The sequence below is a fragment of the Peromyscus eremicus genome, chromosome 8b, assembly GCF_949786415.1.
Source record: "Peromyscus eremicus chromosome 8b, PerEre_H2_v1, whole genome shotgun sequence".
Classification (NCBI taxonomy): Eukaryota; Metazoa; Chordata; class Mammalia; order Rodentia; family Cricetidae; genus Peromyscus; species Peromyscus eremicus.
This window is the reverse complement of record NC_081424.1, coordinates 29,749,781-29,770,611: the sequence shown is the minus strand read 5'-3', so window position 1 is coordinate 29,770,611 and position 20,831 is coordinate 29,749,781. Positions and strand designations below refer to the sequence as shown.

Genomic DNA, 20,831 nt, shown 5'->3' with positions numbered 1-20,831 from the left:
ACCTTTGCAAAATAAATGGTGGGGGATTCCTGCCAGTCTTGAGGACAACATTGTTACTTGGTGCTAAAATAAACTTTTTTTTTTTCGGCAGATTTCTGGAAAAGTCTCACCCATGTGGTTTAGAATCTAAAATAACTGTTTTTTTATTATCTGCTGGTCTCATTAAGAGAGAATAACACAAGCATATTAAGATAATCTTTTCTTTTGCTGGATACCTTTAATTGAAATACCACTACCCTTTGGAAGATGATTTTTCCATTGCCCATCCCTTAAGTAACCATCTTTGTTTAGGCTCTTTTGTTCTGGGATAAACGTGTATTCAGCTTTTCCAGTGTCCATACTTAAGCTTACACCAGGAAATTTAATGCCTAAATGTATCCATCTGCTTGCCTATCTTCAATTACTAACAAAAACAGTTTGACCACATACTCCAAATGTATATCTATATGTAAGATTAGAATCCCTGGCTGTGTTCACTGTGCCACGGAAGGCAGATCCTCTGCAGACTTACAGGCAGAGGGAAGGAGAATGTTGTACTGCTGTCACCTAAGGTACACCACATGCCATGTGTCACTTTTGTGTCTTGAGCACTATAGGCCTCTAACTCATGTGTTAATGACTTATTGGCACCAGCCCTCGTGAGTTTTGTAAAACTGTGGGTGAGGGAAAGGAGCCCTTTGTGGATAACAGCTTGTGGTTAATTGTGTTTAGAGGGAACTAGAAGGGCCTTTTCTTTTTTAAGTGTGGAGGTGGAATCCAGCAGAGTGATTATCAAAACTAATGCATTTGAATAGACCTCTTTGTATGATTGGCCGAGGTGCCCTTTCCTGACCCCCCTAAAACTGTCCCAGAGCCTTATCTGGAAAAGGCGGCATGGGCAGAGTCAGTCCTCGCTCAGCATGTTCACCAACCCCTAAAGGCCTGTCTTGTAGGTGTCATGGTTCATGGCACCAATCCCTTTATAGAAAGAAAAGAATTCTTTTCAATATGTCAGTGCTTATTGCCAGCTTGGCAATTAGTTTTGATTTATCCTTTCTTCTTTGAACAACTTATGTTGTGTATGCATACTAGTGTATATGGGTGTGTGTACACATATATGGAGGTCAGAGGTCGACACTGAGTGTCTTCCTCAATCATTCTCCACCATACTTTTTTGAGATAGAATCTTTCACTGAACCCAAAGCTAACCAATTTAGCTAGAATGGCTAGCCAGAAAGCTTTAGGAATCCACCTGTCACGATTTATGTAAAATAAAAATATTTTAAAACCAATAACAAAAGAGGTATATATAACCCTGTGATTTCCCTACCATCATGATCAACATTTTTATTATTCTCTCCATAGAAAGCTCATACCAAGAGTAATTACTTCTATTGTCCTGAATACTCAGGCAAACATGGATCTTTCAGTCTGTGTGATTTGCCTGTTCTAGATACTTTCATATACATGGAATCATAACATACGTGGTTCTTTGTGATGATTCCTTTCACATAGCATAATATCCTCAGAGTTTATTCATGTTGAAGCATGATTTTGGACTTTACTTATTTTTGTTGTTGTTACTATGTCACATATATCTACTTATCGCTGGATATTGCTAACATTACTCTTTCATCTAGATAGTGGTATTTCAGATGATAGGGACACTCTTGACATCTTCCCTGTTCCCAGTTGTGCTTGGTGTATGTCTCACCCACCGTTATGAGTCATCACACACTTGTTGGATGATTGGCTGTTGATTATAACCATGGCCATTTGTTCCCTCGCTGTGACTTGTATAATTCTGAGTACATTTCTTGTTGTCTGAAGGTTACGATGGGATTATTTACGACACCATTTTCTCTAGTTGTGAGTTGGAGATGACTAAGTGACTCTTTTCCTGTGTTTAGTCTCCAGATGGCTCAGAACCGCAGTCAGTCAGAACGAATGAAAACAAATGCCAAGGAAAAGATGGTAGGTCAGACCCGTGCTCTTGACTGTCCCCTTTAATTACTGTCATAAACAGTTGTAACTCTAACACGTTACCTTCTTTCTATTAAGCAACTGCTGTTAAAATACTAATGTAAGGTCAACATAAGTGAATGCATGATTCTGAATGTGGGGTGGGCCCTTTATTATTTTTATGTGTATGTCCATCTGATCCAAATTTGTATATATGTCTTTCAGACTGTTTATCATATCCTAAATAGTATGTAGAGCTTTTTTTTTTTTTTTTCATTTAGTACACTCATGAATTGTACCTGGTAGGTACTGCCCTCAACCCATTTTACAGATGAGAGAACTGAGATTTAGACTTAGGAAGCTGTGTTCCCAAGACCATGCATCCAGGATGTGGAGTTAGTGCCTCGTTCATGAATCAAAAGCTCCAAATCAGTAAATGGTTTCATTTTCAGGAATTTTAGAGAAACCTTTAAGAAAAAAAAGATTTTTTTTGAAATTTATTATAATTCTCTTTCTCATGCATTTTCACATTAAACATTTCTTATTTCAGAGATGAATTAGAAATTCAGTGTCTAGAAGAAAATGAATACCAAGATTCTATTAGACACCACCAAGAAAATGGTTACAGCTATTGTATTTACAAGAAGGGAAAATGTCCTTAGCTAAGGTCCTAGATTGAAGCTTAAAAAAATTAGTCCTAGTTACTTAACAAACACTGACGTAGATGAACTGTGTGTTTATTACGTTCTCACATCTTAGTGTCTGAGGCATCTGTGCATAATAGTGTTGCCTTCGGCTTTAAAGTGGCAGGGTCAAGGAGTGGCTGTTGATAAACTAGAGGACTGGGAAGCATTCCCAACTTTCCTCTAGAAATAACTCATTAGGACAAGGTTGTGTGGGATGTTTTAGAAATCTGAGAGCATAGATCATCTTAGTTTTGTCAGAATTTTCTCAGTACTTCTCTCTTGTACCCCTAGTTAAAAATATGAAGGCATGCAATGCACACATGAACATTATGAGTCTGAGCACCCACCCACACCCACCCACCCACCCACCCACACACATGCACGCACACACGCATGCACACACACATACATCTATAAAATCACTTTTTTCTTCCTCTTCTGCGGAGGCCTCTGTAGCTACATGTGTTGTATCAGAATGAACTGTTGGGTTTTCCCCCCTGTCTGTGTGCCAGCAGACACGAAGTGGCAGGCAGTCTGGCTGTGCCAGCCCTAGCCTGCTGGAGAGCCGGGCCCTCAGAGAGACAGACGAATCTTTTGTACCAGTGTCAATATGCTTTGGGCTTTGGGGAAGAGTGACTGCCAGTTGTTTAACAGATATTGAGGAAAACATTGTCCTTTCTTCACATTTTCCTCTCTTGCTCGAGATCATAATGTTGGCTTTATCAACAAAGGTTCTGTGAGACAAGTCCATTATATGAGCATTTTTCAGGCTGAGAATGCAGCAGGCAAGGGAGATGTGACAAACTGGTGGCCTGATTTACATCTGTTTCTGCTGGAAGGCTGAGCAGTAGGAATCAAGCTGCCAGGCGCAATACCAGGAGACTGTGGGTATAGCCAGTCATGTCTCCAGGTAGCTGCTGCTGCACCTGTTTGGGGGATGCCCTACTCTTTCGCTTATCTGTGGACTAATGGTGATTGGAACCCATTGGAAAGTTCTGAGAGAAATTATACTAGGTTTTTGTTTGTTTTGTTGTTGTGGTCGCTGTGATAAGACATTAATCAAGAGCAGCTTGGGGGAGGAAAGAATTGAGTTGGCTTACAGGTTACAGCCCATCATCCGGGGAAGCCAAGGCAAGAACTCAAGCAGAGACCAAAGACGGATGGTGCTTATTGGCCTCCTCCCAGCTTCATGTGAAGCTGTGTTTCCCATGCAGTTTGGGGACACCTGCCAAGCGACTGCCCTGCCAACAGTAGGCTGAATCCCCCTACATCCAATTAGCAATCAAGGAAATGCCCCACAGACATGCCCACAGGCCAATCTGATGGAGGCAGTTTCTCAATTCTGATTCCCTCTTCCCAAGTTGACAACCAAGCTTAGCCATGATGTGTATGCATGGAAACATTATCTGGAATTTGGAAAGGGAGGCTGGTTCTGATTAAAATCTCAAAACACGAGTGTCAGTCTAATCTAAATGTTTTCCCCACACTTGAGTTTTTACTTCATTCAAGACTATCTATTTAGGGGCAGGAGAGATGGCTCAGCAGTTAAGAGCACCCTGGTCCCATTCCCAGCACCCACAAGGCAGCTTACAACCATTTGTAACATCAGTTGCAAGGAATTTAACATCCTCATCTGGGCACAGCATGCTTGTGATACAGAGACATATGTATACTAAACAGTAATATAAGTAAAATTAAAAAAATCTTTACAATACAATTTCAAACTAAATAATAGACTTTGAATATTGAAAGTATTGACACATTTCACATTAACCCACTTTTTTTTTACTCTTCATAAAATTATACAACTCTATGAAAGACTCAGTATTTGTATTTCCTTAGAAATATTAATAATTTAAAATTTTCATAATGATTTGTATATTTTTGGTTTTGGTTTCCATGAAAGAAGAAAACTGAAGATGTTTCTATATATTTTGGACAGCTAGACAATTTTTAAAAAGTAATTATAACCTAAACGTACTGTGTTCTTTACAGCTAGAGATGGTTTGATCAGTTAAGTGCTTGTAAGCTAAATGCTTGCCTTATAAGCATATGAGGACTTGGGTATGATTCCTGGGACCTGTGTGAAAAAGCTACACGCACAAATGTTTGTTATCCCAGCACTGGGAGCTTTAAACAGATGGATGCTGAGGTTTGCTGCCCAGCCAGATTAGCATACTTGTTGAGCTCTAGGCCAGTGGCCCTAGGCCACTTGTCTCAAGAGTAAAGTGAACAATGCTGGATGATTGGCATCTAAGGTTTTCCTCTAACCTCCACATACATGGGCACACATCTGTGAGTACACTTGCACAAGCAAACACACACACACACACACACACACACACACACACACACACACACAGAGAGAGAGAGAGAGAGAGAGAGAGAGAGAGAGAGAGAGAGAGAGAGAGAAGAAAATATCACTTGTGGCCTTAACAAGCAAGGAATTTGCCTCAATATTTTCTTTTAACTTTCCATATGAGGGTAAACAGAGCTAGAGTTTTCCTGCCCCAACCACCGGGTCTCAAATAAACACACAAAAGCTTATATTAATTAGAAAATGCTTGGCCCATAGCTCGGGCTTATTGCTAACTAGCTCTTACAGTTAAATGAACCCATTTCTATTAATCTGTATATTGCCACGTGGCTCGTGCCTTTTTCTGTCCTCTAGCACCTTGTTTCTTGGGCAGTTCTCCATCTTGGGATGACTTCGCCCTTCTTCATCTGAGTCCTCAGTTTGATTGTCCCGCCTAACTGTATCCTGCCTTGCTATAGGCCAATCAGCTTTACTTTTAACCAGTGGAAGTAATACATATTCACAGTACACAGAAGGATTATTCCACAGCACATGAAAATGATGAGTCCATCATTTTTCTTAGCCAGATTACTATCTGTTCCCTAGCAGTGCCCAGCCCCCCCCCACACACACACTGATTTTGTCTCCTCCCTGCTTGAACTTGATTTCACATTGGAATTGAGGTTTGTGTATTTTGTATTTTTTGTTCTTGTTGCCGTGTTTTCTGGAGGAAATCAATTTGTTTTAAATGTGTTCTGAGTGGCTCAGTTTTGAATTCAGCACAACATATTTATTTGGGTATGCAGGAGGAGGAGGTGGTTATTGTAACTGACATAGAAGCATTGAAGAGAATCGTTTTTAAATTCTTGTCCACCAACATCCAGTAGCTGAACGTAGCTTCTAATTTACGAAAATGGCTAATCATTTTTTTTTCTTCTTATTGAATTGTTTCCTAGGAAACCGATAATGTATTCACAGCAAAACGTATAACCGTATAAACTAATGGGAAAATAAAATTAATTTTTTGTTTTGACATTTATGATAATTTTAAAATTAATCATAAAAGTTATTAAGTATTCTACTAAAAATTGTCATAGGCTGTTGAAAAACACAAATATAGCATAGATGGGAACAGATAATACCGTCATTGAGATTTCAGTTCATTTTTATTTGGGGGTGTAACACAGGTACATGTTTGCTTGCTTGCCTAACTGAAAGATTGAGAGCCAGCTGGGCTGGCTAATGCCAAACATCTAGGCTTTTTGTAGGTTTCAATTTGGCCATAGAGAAACATTAAAGAAAGACGAGACCCTTTTGAGCTAAGAGCCCCCACATGACTGCGTGGCCACGTGCTCATGAAGCTCACTCTGCTTGTTCAGTGGGAATGAATAAGCCTAGATTCCTATTGAATTCTTAGTTTTATTTTGATTGAAACAAAGGTTTTTGTTTTATATTAACTGATGACAAAAATACCTCTGAACAGTAGGCTCAGGAATAATACACCTCTGGATTTCTGACGTGTACTTATTAGATTTTTTAAGACTAACTTCATCTTCTGTCATTTTGTTGCACATTATTAGTAGATAAACATATAAGGCATTGTTTTTGCTTTTTTTTGTTGTTTTTTTAAATTGTTTTTTATTTTTTGAGACAAGACTTCATTTACTCAGTCAGGAAATTAACTCACTATTTGGATTGGAGGTATGCATCATGACCATGCCCAAGTATCAGTTTGCTTATTCATTTGGAGTTTATTCATTTATTTAAATTTATTTACTATTATGTATCTATATATGGGGTGTGTGTGTGTGTGTGTGTGTGTGTGTGTGTGTGTGTGTGTGTGCACATGCTATGGTGCACATGTGGAGGCCAGAGAACAACTTTCAGGAGTTGCTTCTTTCCTTCACTGTGGGGCCCAGGGATGGAACTCAAGTTGTGAGGTGTCTATGGCAACGCCTTTACCCTCTGAACCACCTCACCAACCCTATTTTTGCTTTTGAAGTTGGGTTCTCATAGCTCCCGTGTCCTCACACTCACTGTGCAGTTGAAAATGACCCTGAACTCCTGATTTCTTACCTCCTAAGTGCTGGAGTCACAAGCTACCATGTTCCTTTTTCAGTTCACAGCATCCTACTCTGAATCAAGCGTCAGCAGTGAAAAGAACCCCAGTGTTCATGCCAGGGCTTCTCTAAAGTGAGATGTACAAAAGCCAAAAAATTACCAAGGAAATTTGGAAGTGTTGCCTTCCGTCCTTGTAGCTGTTGTTTTTATCAAAGAAAAAAAAATTTCAACGTTAATTATTTCCTAGAGGACCAGCATGAAATGAAAAAGCCAAAACAAAGTTTGGAAATGTTGATGCAAATATCCACAGCTTGTTTGACTCAGGGTAGAAGGGACCTTAATGCTTTTGGATAGAATTGGGTACCAAGCCTGTCGGCTCTCGTACCAGGTGCCTCCAGATCCGACTTTCAGAGCGATGAGTGGTTGGCGTCAGCTTCTGTTTTGGAATTTTGACCGTGGTACACAGGTAACATTCCAGGGTGTGGAGGAGGTCTGCCCCTGGATGTGTTCCACTCCGAAGAAGTTAAAGCAAAGGCACCAGGCAGAGGTTACAAGAACGCTCGCCTCTCATGCGCCTGCTTCTAAGTTCCTCAGTGCAGAAGAAAAAATAGTTGCATCCACTAAGCTTTATGAGACTTTCTGTTGAGTTTGATGCCTTCTAGTAGGGTTTGAATTTGTACCCAGTCAAAAAACTGTGATCACAAAGAATCCACAGTTGAAGCCTGATTTGGCGGTCATTCCCATCTCCCAGCTTTTAAACCATGAACCATGGGTACAATTCCTTGTGTAGACATTTTATTATTAAAATGAAAATAAATTGTTTTCCCTGAGTAAGGGATACTCTTCCCCATGGGTCTTGTTAATATATTTGAAGGTTTTTAAATAAAAGGCATGGAGTTGAATTGTCTTTTTTCTCCTAGACCAGGGATCCAGTGGGGCTGTTGATAACAAGGAGCTGATCCCACGGGTGCCTGAGGACATACCTGCCCCTGAAACAGACATCAACCTGGAGGTGTCCTTTGCGGAGCAAGCTGTCAATCAGAAAGAACTCAGCAAGGAGAGGATGCAGAAGATGAGAGGCAATGATGCCTCATTGCCTGTATGTAACACACATTCGGATACCTCTCAAAGAATGTCTTTTGAATGAGCTTTGCATTTTTAACATTTAGAAGCCACAGGAAAGTTGAAAGCGTAACTGCAATTATTACATTGCCATCAACAGTTGATTCAAGTTATTAACATTTTCCTAACCTTTCTTTCTATATCTGTCTATCTGCATATATACAGTTCTAACAAGTACATATTCACTTTGTATTTCGAGATTTTTCAAGGACCGTTCAAAACAGAGTTGGAGCTGGAGCAATGGCCCAGTGATTAGGAGCACTGGCTGCTCTGTGAGGACCCGGGTTCGATTCCCAGCGCCTACATGGCTGCTCATAGTCATGTAACTCCGGTTCTAGGAAATCTGATTCTCTCTTCTCATATCTGTGGGCATCAGGCATGTGGTGTCAGGTGCACAGACACATATGCAGGAAAAACACCATATACACATAAAAATAAAAAAATAGTTTTTAAAGACTAAAATAAATAAAAAGGAAACAAAGCTTTAAGACTTAAAAAGTTAGATTCTAAAGTCATAGTTAACATTTAACAGACAACCATGAAAACCTAGGCAGTTGTTACAGACTGTCCGCATAGCATCTCCGTTCTTCACACCCTGTTGAGATTCGAATGGGGAGTATACATTGCATTAGTTTTCCTATCTTTCTGGGTTGCCTGAATTGAGATTTCTCCTTTTTCTTTTGTTCACATTTTTAAAAACATTTTAAAAAGAGTTCATAACATTAAAAAATTTGTCTGATCATTTCATCATGATTAGAGACAAGTTAAACATTGAATTAAACCCACTATCCCTCTGAAGCGCTACAAGCTACTCTCTGTGATGCAAGTTTTGTTACTGAGTTGGCTAAGGGAGGTGCTCCCTAGTTCTCATGACGTGAAGATGCCTTTCTTGCCTATAATTTATGCTAGACCAGTCCTTGAATTGGGGACTATCCTATTTTATTACTTCCTGGGCCGTGGTTTGGTCTCCATTTTATCCTTTTCTGGAACAGTAACTAAGCTGGGCTTTGAGAAACATTGATTTCCTAATCCCGTTGTCCCTTCCACATTAGTTGACAGCAGCGTTCCTCAGTAATTGGTAGCTCCCCTTCTCTTTTTGGCTTTGCAATGCCACTGTCGACCTGCTGACTTTTTTCCTTAAGCATTTTATAGATACCATCATTTGGCTTTGATGGTCAGAGTTACGTCGCCTTGGCCGCCTTGCCTGGTGGGGGCCTGCAGCTGGCTCCCAGGCTGATTCATCATGCCCTCTTTATCCTTTTTCTTCTTCATTCTCCAGTACAGGACGTTCCAGGCTCACCTTGTCATTTTCTCCCTCTTGGACTTGAAAGCAGCCGTTTCTTAAAGAGACATGTTCCTTTTAGCAACAAATGGTATTTAGGACCTGGGCCTTCTGTACAGAGTGTTCTCTTTGCTGTGAGTGCCTTGCATTTTTTTCATACGTTCTAAAGCAAAAGCTAAAATATGACAAAAGAATAATATGACAAACTTCTAAGTATTTACCTCTCGGCCTTGACCTCACTTACATGGCTGGTCTGGACCCCTCCGTAACTCTGTCCAGTTTCCTTATCTGGGTTATGTTGAAACACATGTCTGAATTTTTATTATCATCTGTAAAGGTTTATATTGCTAACAACAAAACAAAAACAGAGGTTTTAAAAACTGCACACCCATGTTATCATTGCTATACCTTAAAAATATGTTTAAACTGAGTATTTTAATCTCAAATACCCAGTTTTCAAACTTCAAATTGTATCTTAGTTGCCATGATTGTTCCTGCAGTTTGAGAGCCAGGCTCCAAATAAAATCTGTGCATTGAATTTGGTTGATATGACACTCAGGCTCTCTGCCTTTCCCTCACTCCCTGCCCCCCACCCTCCACTCCTCTAGTCCCTCTTCTGCTTTCCCATGTACCTCAACTCTCTCTCTTGTTTTATTACTTTCCCATTCTCTTCCCACCCATCTTTTGTCATTTTGTACCCCGTCACTTCTTCAAAGTTCCCTTATTTGTTTTGTCACATGCATATAGGTGTGGCACATGTATGCACATGCTCATGTACATGTGGGCACATGTGTATGTGTACAAGTGTGTGCATGAGGAGGCCTGAGGGTAGATGTTAGGAATCATCCTCAATCCCTCTTTCACTGTACTTATTGCTGCTACAGGGTCTTTGAAGCAAACCTAGGGCTTGCTGAAGCAGCTTATCTGGCCAGCCATCTTGTCAGGAGTCCATGTCTTTTATCTTCGGGGACTTGGATTACAGGCAGCCCTTATACACACCACATACACACACACACACACAAAGACATACACAGACACATACACAAGTGCACGCGCACGCACATGCACACACAGGGATCCAAGCTTTTGTCCTCTCTCTTGTGTAGCAAGTGCTGTATCTGCTGTACCATCTTCCAGCCGTGTCCTCAAAGCTTCTTGAAAGAGCCTTGTAGTTGAATTCAGGTGACTCCCACCCTCTGACTCATTCTGTCCCCATAGTATAGTTCCACATCTTCTATGTATTTATACATCAGTTGTTGACATTAGTTCTATCGGATTTAGTTCCTGGTTGTTTGTTTTGATTTGGTCTAGATATTTTAGGTATGTTGTTGTGTGTTCTCTACTGGGAAATATCTGGCTATCTTTTTTTTTTTTTTCCTGTCTGATTAAAGCTGTGGTTCAGAGCCATACCTGACTCCATTAATTTATTAATGATCCAAAAGGATGAGGTTCTAATAGTGTCTTCCTTTTCATTTATTATTCTGCACATTTTCTTTAAGAAAACAATTATCAAGATGGTTACGGTCTCCATTTACATAAGTTTTCAAAATTTAATTTTTGCTTTCTTGGCATCTGTTGTCAGTGATCAGCTCGTGTCAGTGTGTTTATAAAAATGGCATCTTAACTTATGGGTTCATACGTGTTTCATGATACCACAGGAAAATCTTGCTGGGCCTATCTAGTGTATTTCCTGCTCAAGACTTAAAAGTGTCTTTCTTTTTTCTTTTTTAGCATTCATAGTTCCATTTAGCAGAAGTAGAGATCACTGCCTGTGGCCAAGACACTAGGAGTGTTCAGTTTTCTGGGCTGGTTACCACTTGGGAGCCCTTTTCGGTGGAGATGTAGATTTTTCTCTTCTTTCTCCCGTGCTGAGAAGCGTAGTTCTTAGGACATGGCAGGTGACAGTGTTCCACTGTCAGAAACCCACTTGTTTGTATGTCTGCGTTAATGCGTGACGTTCTCAGAATGCCAGTGGTGACCACACTCAGTGCGAGTGCTTCTGGATGATTGAAAGTTGCTTTTCTCCAGCCCTTTGTGTCCTTGGGATATATGGCAGAGGGGACTTGATATAGTAAAGTTACTGAGCTGCAGCCTTTTTAGGGTGGGTATTCTCTGCGTGGTTAAGCTGCCAGCTGCGTATCTGGTGGGGTTCATTTGCTTTGGCTTATTCTCCATTTTTAAAGGTTGCTCTTTTTGAAGTGTCGTTTTATTCTGTAAGACTATGAAATAGTTATATGACCCAAAAGGCAAATATAAATCAAAGTAAAGCAAGTTTAGCCTTTATCTTTGACCGACCATCCTGTTCAGGCTCTCCTTTTAGAGAATCCTTTTTAATTTCTTTTTTAAATTTTAAAATATTTATTTGTATTTTTATTTGACTAGTGTTTTGCATACATGAATGTGTGTGCACCTTGTTTGTGCCTGGTGCCCACACAGGTCAGAAGAGGGTGTTAGATCCCCTGGAGCTGGAGATATAGGTGGCTATGAGCCAACATAGCCACCATGTTCCAGATGTGGGTGCTGGGAACCACACCTGCATCTCCTACAAGAACAGCAAATGCTCTTAACCAGAACCATTTCTCTAGCCCCAGAGAACCATCTTTATTTTGATACTCTGTTTTATGTATCCATTTTTCTATAGATATTAGCCCACTGTTCACATTTTTCTCCATCTTTGTTTTATTTTAACTATTTTTCAGAGACCCTAACATAATAATGCAGAGACGTACTTCTCGTTTCTTTTTCTGGATGCACACTTCTCTACTGTGAGGCCGCATCATGATTTATTGAAGCAGTCCCTTAGTGATAGACATCTGGTTGTTTCCAGGCTTTCTCATAAATTTTGAGGGATCTGTTTTCAGTGCCTAATGGGGAAAGTAAAGGAGTTTTCAAGATTTGGCATAAAGCAGTGATCCACACTCCCAGATTCTCCTTAGGAAGAATAAAACTCTCAGCATGTGACAGTCCTCATCATAGAAGAGGGAAATCCTTGAAGCTGCAGGAGGGGGGCACTAATTAAACAAAACAGAGGCGTTATTTTTAGGTTGACTCCCTAAACAATAAAGTAAAATGTAATCTCCGTTTGAAGGTTTTAGAAACAAAACTTGGTCTGCCATTCATTTTTTTTTCTACCAAGTTAATCTGTGATTGACGACCTTCTTGATTTTGTTCGTGTTGTGCCCAAGTTGTGCCCTCCCTCCCCCCACCATCTGCTCTTTCATGCTTACCTGGGAAACCTCTGGCTGCCTTGTGCCTAGCTCAACAGCTCACTTTTCAATTCAGTTTTGCTGGACTCTGAACTCAAGTCTATAAAATATTTGCAAGTGCCTTTTCAGTGTCCAATACCATAGTTTTGGTGACTGGCGATCATCTCTGCATTTAGTTTTCATCTGCATGTACCTGTCCCTCTCTATAACCATGGTTCAGAAATGCCTTCTATGGGTGGGCACGTTGTAACATTCCCATAAGTCCGTAACATGGTTGATGAAATGAATATTTGCTGGTGCCACGTTGAAGCAGGTGTCTAAACAGATAGAGCCCTAAAGTTCCATTTTGTTGCTACACTTCCCTTCCCCTGGAAACAAACAGTGGGCTGCAGGTAATGAGCTGCTCTCACTGACCTCATTTCTCATTCACACCCCTATTCCTGTGGCATTGAGCAGTCTTTGTAAATTCTTTATGGTCTCACAGTGGATTCACATTGCTTCTTTTACACTTGGAGATTACGTTTAATATTTTTCAAGGTGCAGCCATCTGCAAACGTAGCCACATTGTGTGCATTGTGTACATGTCATAGTCCAGGCATGGCGCTCTGTAGCTGCTACTCATTTCTGGGGTGATCTTCGGAGAGAGATGCTATCATCTTTAGTTTTTAAATGTGCAAACAAGTTAGAGAGATGATGTAACATGCTAGGGCTGGACTCTGAGCATTTTCTGCTTTTGATGTCCGACTTGACTCAAGAGTGAGAGTGGTTGGTGAGTAAAAGATTCAACTTCAACATTACTAATAAAGTCCCTAAGACACCCCCACCCCCTGCTGTACTTCACAGCCCACAAAAGAAGGGTACAGTTGGAGAGAACTATCTCACTAGTTTACGTTGTATAAAGCCCAAACAACCTTATGCATTTTGGAAAAATTTTAGTTCTTTAAAAAAAAATACATTCTTCCAAAGGTAAGGCACTTTACTCTTGCTGAAATTTCACTGTTTTTTGTCAGCCAAGGAAATGAAGCATCCAGTCTACACACACACACACACACACACACACACACACACACACACACACACAAATAAAATGACAGGAAACTTCATAAATATTTAAAACAGCCGCTATGAATTAAACATTGGGATAAAGAACCAACTCCTTTATTAAGCACAATGTTTAAATAAATAAATAAACAAGCTCATGACATATATTGCTAGGTAAATGAAATGTTTGCACTAATAACATTTCAGGTTTCTCTAAACATTTACCTTGGATAATACTTTTACGTAATTATATTACATGCCTTATTAGACCCAAACAACTGATTTTAATGAAACACTTGAACTGTTGTTTTTTTTTTTTAAACATGTAAATGGCTAGATAGGGTTGGTTCAGCCATTCTGGAAATAAAGCCATTAGCAGAAACACACACAGAACCATGTGTGAAGGAAATAGGACATGTTTTATGTGGGTTTTAAGAAGTAAAGCTCAGGGCTGATGGTGTGCTCAAGGACAGGTGTTTGCCTAGCATCTGCAAGGTCCACCACTGCCTTTAACCAATGAAAGCTCAGGAAATATGACAGGCTATCAGGGAACATGGAAGAAGATGAGATAGAGTGAATGCAGCGAACAGGAGCATACAGCTAAAATCCTGTATGTGTCAGGTAGAGGCAGGAGGAGCTTGAATATGGGGTTTTGTTTGTTTGTTTGTTTTTTGTTTTGTTTTTTTCCTGGGCAGCTAAGAGAGACCCTGTGTCAATAAACACCAAAACAAAACAAGCAAAAAACCCCCAAAAAACCCACTGGTGTATTACTTTCCATGGTTGTCCTTTCTGTGTGAGGGGTATGTCTTCATTCCTTCACTAGACTGTGGGAGAGCACCTGAAGCATGCTAAGCCAGAGATACTGGGGCTGGAGAGATGATCTAGATGTAGCCCACCCTGTCTTTGATGATCTCCCTGTCCTGTATCAACATGCACTGTTCCCTCCCTCCCTAAAGGATGAGGAAGTTGAGTAGAACAGGAAAGTTGCTTGAACTTCCAGGCAACAAAAGCAGACTGGGACCATCAGAGAATGATGTCCGTTGTCTATGCGGCCAAGCTTGAGTCTCTCTAAAAGTCTGTTTCTCCACACCTATAATATGCCCTGATTCTTACCCCGGTGGAATTTTTTACAAGGTATACTGAGTTACCACTTATCAAGTAAATATTTATCCTTATTTTTTTTCTTTCCTGACCGTACCATGCAGGAAAAACAAAACCAAAAACATTTTCAAATGATTTTTAAAGTTTACTGAAGAAAAAAAAAATAGAGTCATAGATTAGGCATGGAGACAAGTGTCTACATCTCAGCAATTTGATGGAGAGGGCCAGGAGGATCAGAAGTTCAAGGCTAGACTTGGCAATATGGGAAATTTGAAGACAGCTTTGGCTATGTGAGAGACCTTTTCTCAAATACACCCATATATTTGGTGCAAACATATGGTGTGTGTGTGTGTGTGTGTGTGTGTGTGTGTGTGTGTGTGTGTGTGTGCGCGCGCACTTAATACTTTCCAAGTGCTTACATATGCCATTGCATCCTCGCCCTGTGAAGTAGGGTGGTAGAATCTTATTTCTATTTTACAGATCTCTCTCTTTCCCTCTCCCCCACCCCCTCCACCCCACTCCACCCCTGTCTGTTCCTTCCTGTCCCTCTTTTCCTTCTTCCATTCCTCCCTTCCTCTCCTCCTGTTTTCTGGCCACTAAGAGATGAGTTTGACACAATTCCCCCCTCCCCACACACACACACACACACACTGCCATGGATTAAAATTGCGAGCAGAAATGAACATCCTCCCTTAAGTCGTATTTTCTCAAGACTTTGTCACAGTGATGAAAACCTGACACAACCAGGAAGTGATGGAGACAGGATGTGCCTCCTGCTGGGTAGCCCCACATTCTCCACTCTATTGCACCATGGAGGTCAAATAAATAATGAACTTAGACTCCGCCTTCCATGATGCCCCTTACTGTTTTGTTTAATATTCTCACAGGAAAAATGTACTTCCAGAATTTCAGAAAGACATGTGTTTTTTGTTTGTTTTTTTGTTTGTTTGTTTGTTTTTTGTGGACACTCAAGCTCTCTGGAGTTGAGTGTACATGAGTAGCTATGCAGTCTCCAAAAGTCGCTGATATTAGGAGTTCTGTGTTCTGTTGACAAATGTTCTCTCAAATATTTATGGTCTCAATTTCATTATGGTTTTAAAATGATTTAAGACCAAAAAAAATGATTTAAGACCTCAAAAAACTTTTGTTTATGTTAATTGAGCTATGGATAAATGCAAGTTGTTAAGGTAAGAGTCTTACTCTTTAGTTAGGCTACCCTGAAATTCACTATGTTACCCATGTTGGCCCTCAGTCACAGCAATCCCACTGCCTCAGCTTTCTTTGGGATGACAGATGTGAGCCACCATGTCTGATACTCTGTGGATATTTATTATATCAGAAATTAACATTTCAGTGTGAGACTATATCTCAGTAGTAGACTGCTGGGTGAAGAGAGGCTCCTTGCCAAGCATGTACAAGATGCCAATTTTAATTGTCAGTATGCAAAAAAGAAAAAATAAAGAATCCTGCATTTGATTTCTAGCACCAAAAAAACCTCTTAAGTTAAAAAATTAAAATAATACATTAAAGTTAACTGTTATTGGCATACATACCCTTTTAAAAATGGAAACCCCTCTTTTGCATTCTGTTTGTCAGAATATACATGTCCTTTACTTCTGGGAAACTCCATTTTATACACTCATGTGAGAATTAGAGTAGAAAAGAAAGAATTATGTCTTAGTATTATTATTAAAATGAATTTTTGGTTCATCAGCTTGACCTCTTGGACTAATTGGTACCCACAAGGTTCCCTGAACCAAACTCTGAGAATGGATGCTTGAGAGGGAACTGTTGACTGATGTTAGCAACTTAATGAAGGAATTAGGGCAAACCCCAAAGAAACAGTCTCGATGACATGATTTTTAATTAAACTAGTGGAGAATGATCGTTGTTTTATTCAGTAAATACAGTGGGACTGTAATCTGCATTAAATATGCCAGAGAAATGTCTTTTATTTTGTGCCTTGTTTTCTTATATTAAATGTGTTTAATGATAAAGGAGGTTAAGTCATTAGGAGATGAAATTTGAGGAAGGCACAAAACACCACTTATAGACCTGTGATCCTGGGTGGGATCTTGGCCTGTGTAGGTTCAACGGTGAATAGCAGTAATAGCAGACACAAAAGTAGTGTGGTTGTATTGACCATCTAAGCCTCACAATGGCCCTCTGAATGAGGGGACCTTCTCTTTCTGTCTTCCCTCTTCCTCTTCTCATCCTATTTGATAGAAAGGTTCAGCAATCGCCCAATCCCATAGCTAGTAAGTAACTGGAAACTGATAAGCCTCTGGCTCTGAAGTTCACACCTCTCCCACTCTAATGGTGGATATCTATTCTTTACTAATCGCACTGGTTTTTTATGACAGTAAAGAGTGCATCATGCATGTGGAGGGTACCTGGAACATTCCAAGTCCATCCTCATGAACGCAGTTCCTCTTTCTCTTCCTTCTGTTTCTATGCGGCAGGCCATCTAACATCTCTTCCTGTCTGTGCCTCCTCCTTATGGTCCCTGCCTGACATCCAGCCTTTGGTTCTTGAAGGCCCATGAGATAGAAATCATTTTTCCTGATCTCCAATCCACTGGCATGAGTTCTTACATACTTGGTTTAGCTTCACTTTATGGCAGACATCAGATGTGAATTATTGAACTCTCCACAGTGTGGGGGCCTCTCCGTGGTAAAACCACGGTGCCTTCTGACTCAGACATTCTACCATGGTTTTCATTGTCACTTAATCTGAGTATAGGTTTTTTTTGGTCATAGTTAGAATGTTTTCTCCTTTCATTACAAAAGGAGTTAGATACTGATAATCTTTACTGTTTTATTTATCTATTGTTTGTTTGTTTTTATTGTTCTAGAGTTTCAGAGTGCCAAAAGATAAAACCGGTACTACAAGGATTGGGGACTTGGCCCCCCAAGACATGAAGAAAGTTTGCCATCTAGCCCTGATTGAACTCACTGCCCTGTATGAAGTGTTGGGCGTGGAACTCAAACAACAGAAAGCTGTGAAAATTAAAACAAAAGGTAAAGTTAGATTTGGTTCCAAAGTAGCAAGAATGGTCTTGGCTCTTGAGTGGTATTGGTGGTGGTGGGACAGAACACCAACCAAATGAACTGAGGCTCAAGTACCTCTAGAGTTCAAATTCTCAACGTTGCCTTTGAACATATTATAAATCGATAAAGAGAATATACAGCCAAATAATTTAATTCCCACTAAAGGGAATTGTTATTCAAGGAATTATAACGCTCATGTTTTCCTCTTTAGAAAACTATATGTTTGAGAAAGAGACATTTGGCAAACATGTCTATTTCCAAAACCAAATCTTCCAAAATGACTTTTAAGGGGTTGGTCTTGAGTGATTACTTTTGTAATTTCATGATGAAATATGGGGTGATTAATAATCTGTCCCCATGTTGACTTTCATTCTATTTTTAAACTTAAATTTGACTTACTATTGTGTACGTGTCATGTACACGTGAGTGTGGTCATGTAAGTGCCTCAAGGAATGTATGGACATTAGAGGACAACTCTCATGAGTCAGTGCTCTCCTTCCACTATGGGTTCCAGGGATCAAGCTCTGACTTTCCAGCTTGGATGACATGCCCTTTGACGTGATGAGTTATCTATTAGCCCTACATTGTATTTTTAGCTATTTAACAAAAACATTTTTTTTCTCTGTAAAGAAAATAATGCCATTGTGAGACGTTGACTGTACGTTGTGTTCACTTCCCATATGTCATTTCAATTTTGCAAGCAGCTTGCTTACCTATTTCATCAATGAACTAATTCTGATAACATGATGAAGAATAGACACCTTTAGTCTTTGCTTCTTTTATTGTCTTGGTCTGGAAATCCAGGTAATTCTCTACTGACAAAGCTTTCCCTTTTAGGAATCTCTGTCCTCTTGTTTAACCTTACAGGTGTCTCCTAAAGAGGCACTGGGAATGAGGATTATTGAGTTGCCATGGTAACATGAGCCAAGACAAGTATGTACCTGATTTAAGTTATAGAGACAGTTTCTCTGTAGGACTGAAGTATGCCTTTCCTGTCCTTCCCATGTGTCCTTGTCATGGTGGACCCTAAGGACCTTCTCCTACATTCAGTTCTCTGGAGTATTTTAGCTTAAGGCTTGCAGTGGTAACTTTCTGAGTTCAATGGTGTGTGTGGTTTCCCCTAAGTCCTTGTGAAGAATGAAGATTTCAGATGCTTCTGTCTGAAGTCGTCATGATGCTTTCTCCAGTGATGGAGGAGGGATACCGTTTGCATAGCTAGGACTCCATGCCCAAGGTTTTAAAATGGCTGACAGATGTGTAAAGGCGCTGACAGATGTGTTTTCGGTGCTGTTCATGTTGTATGTCTGTTGTTGTTGTTGTTGTAATTTTTGGTTTTGTTATATGGTGAAGAGAGAAATATTAAAATGTTCTTATAAAAGCTGTCACTGTTTAAAAGGTAGCAGAGGAAGTTCTTTGTAGTTTTTAAAAATACCTGTAGTTCTTATCCAAGAAACTTCTATCTTAGGTATTTGGAGTCCTTGAGAATATACCTCTTTTTGATGATCAGATGAAAAGGCAATTTATTATGTTTTAAATGGGTTCTTAGTGTCCAGTATCTGTCCTTGAACCACAGGCCCGTCCCTTCTTTTTGTCCACAGATGAATGTTTTTTACTTGATTGTATCATTCCTAAAGGACACAGAGCCCTTGCTTCTGTGGTAACCATCAACCCAGAAGAGAGGCAGAAAAAGGTTGTAGGTAGGAGTTATATTCATTTCAAACTTAAGGCATAAGAGATGAGTTTAGAAAATGTACAAATATTATCCATCACACACACACACACACACACACACAGAGAGAGAGAGAGAGAGAGAGAGAGAGAGAGAGAGAGAGAGAGAGAGAGAGAGAGAGAGATTAAAGGTAGGAATACTAGATATCTACTATATTTTTGAAAGATGCATTTATAGACCAGGATTGTAATTCTCAAAAAGCAAATATTTATATTCAGCTGTATCAGGGAGTGTTCAACGTCCATTCAGTAAGGGAGAGATAAGTGGTGTTTGATTATACGTCAGAACTTTTCATTGGATTGCACTTCGTCAACTGTTCAAATAGTGCACATGTCCTCATGGTAGTGTTTGTCTTATACAGTAGTTTGATCTCTCTAATTGCAATAATTTGTTCAGATACCTATTCTTGCTGGATTGTTCTAGAAGACAGAGCTGTGCTTTGCCTGTGTCTACTTAATGACTTTGTGGTTTCATTCCCTTAGTAGGTGCTCAATAAATAATCTGATCAATAAATGACAATGTAAGAATCTCATATTTTCAGTTTTTATTCCTGTTTTATAGGTTGATGGAAGTGAAGAGCTTTTGTTTTCTTGTTGCAGACTCTGGTCTTTTTGGTGTTCCATTAACCATGTTGTTAGAACAAGATCAAAGGAAAGTGCCAGGAACTCGAATACCCTTGATCTTTCAAAAAGTAAGTAGGCCTGAATTGGCCAGTGTAGTAAGAACATACTTAGGCTAATAGTGGCGTTTTACACTCAGACTATTATAATACAGTTTGCCAATTGATATGCTGTTTTGTTTTATACTTTGATTTTCTATTCAGGAAGCAAATTTGTTTCAAGGGCTCATAATTTTTATCTCATGGTGATACTTTCTGTGATATTACTGTATCTGTGATTACCTGGCATCATTTTCCTGTCTTATATTAGCTGCTTTTTGTGTAATTGAGATTTCAGTTCTATAATACATAGGAGTGGGAACTGTGTATAAATTCCTAGGGAATTGAATCCTCATGAATATTTCATGCATGTATGTATTTCTCAAGCTTTCCTATTTGCAGTGAGGATGTCCAACTTAATTTACCAGTGCCTACGTCCAGAGTAGGCAAAGAAACCATAAAGTAGAATTAGAAAATGATTGCTAAACTATCAAGTTGCTTGTGTAGTCAACACTCAATTATTCATAAGGGGATTATGTGTAGCAATAAAAAAAATTTCAGCTCAACCTCTGAGCCATCGTTGTGCAGAAGAATAGATTACATTTGATAAAGCCTAAGAAAACACAATAAGGAAGACAGGCCGGACAGCCATGGACTA

The 20,831-nt window shown here is 39.7% G+C and overlaps 1 protein-coding gene across 1 annotated transcript in view; it reads left to right on the top strand.

The window, feature by feature from the left end:
• Window positions 1–20,831, top strand: part of Arhgap18 (Rho GTPase activating protein 18) — a 147,335-nt gene that overhangs the window by 86,475 nt on the left and 40,029 nt on the right. Inside the window, exons 4-7 of the mRNA XM_059272618.1 lie at window positions 1,890–1,953; window positions 7,905–8,083; window positions 17,591–17,756; window positions 20,115–20,206. Coding sequence (XP_059128601.1) covers window positions 1,890–1,953; window positions 7,905–8,083; window positions 17,591–17,756; window positions 20,115–20,206 — 501 coding nt within the window. The remainder of the gene's footprint in view (window positions 1–1,889; window positions 1,954–7,904; window positions 8,084–17,590; window positions 17,757–20,114; window positions 20,207–20,831) is intronic.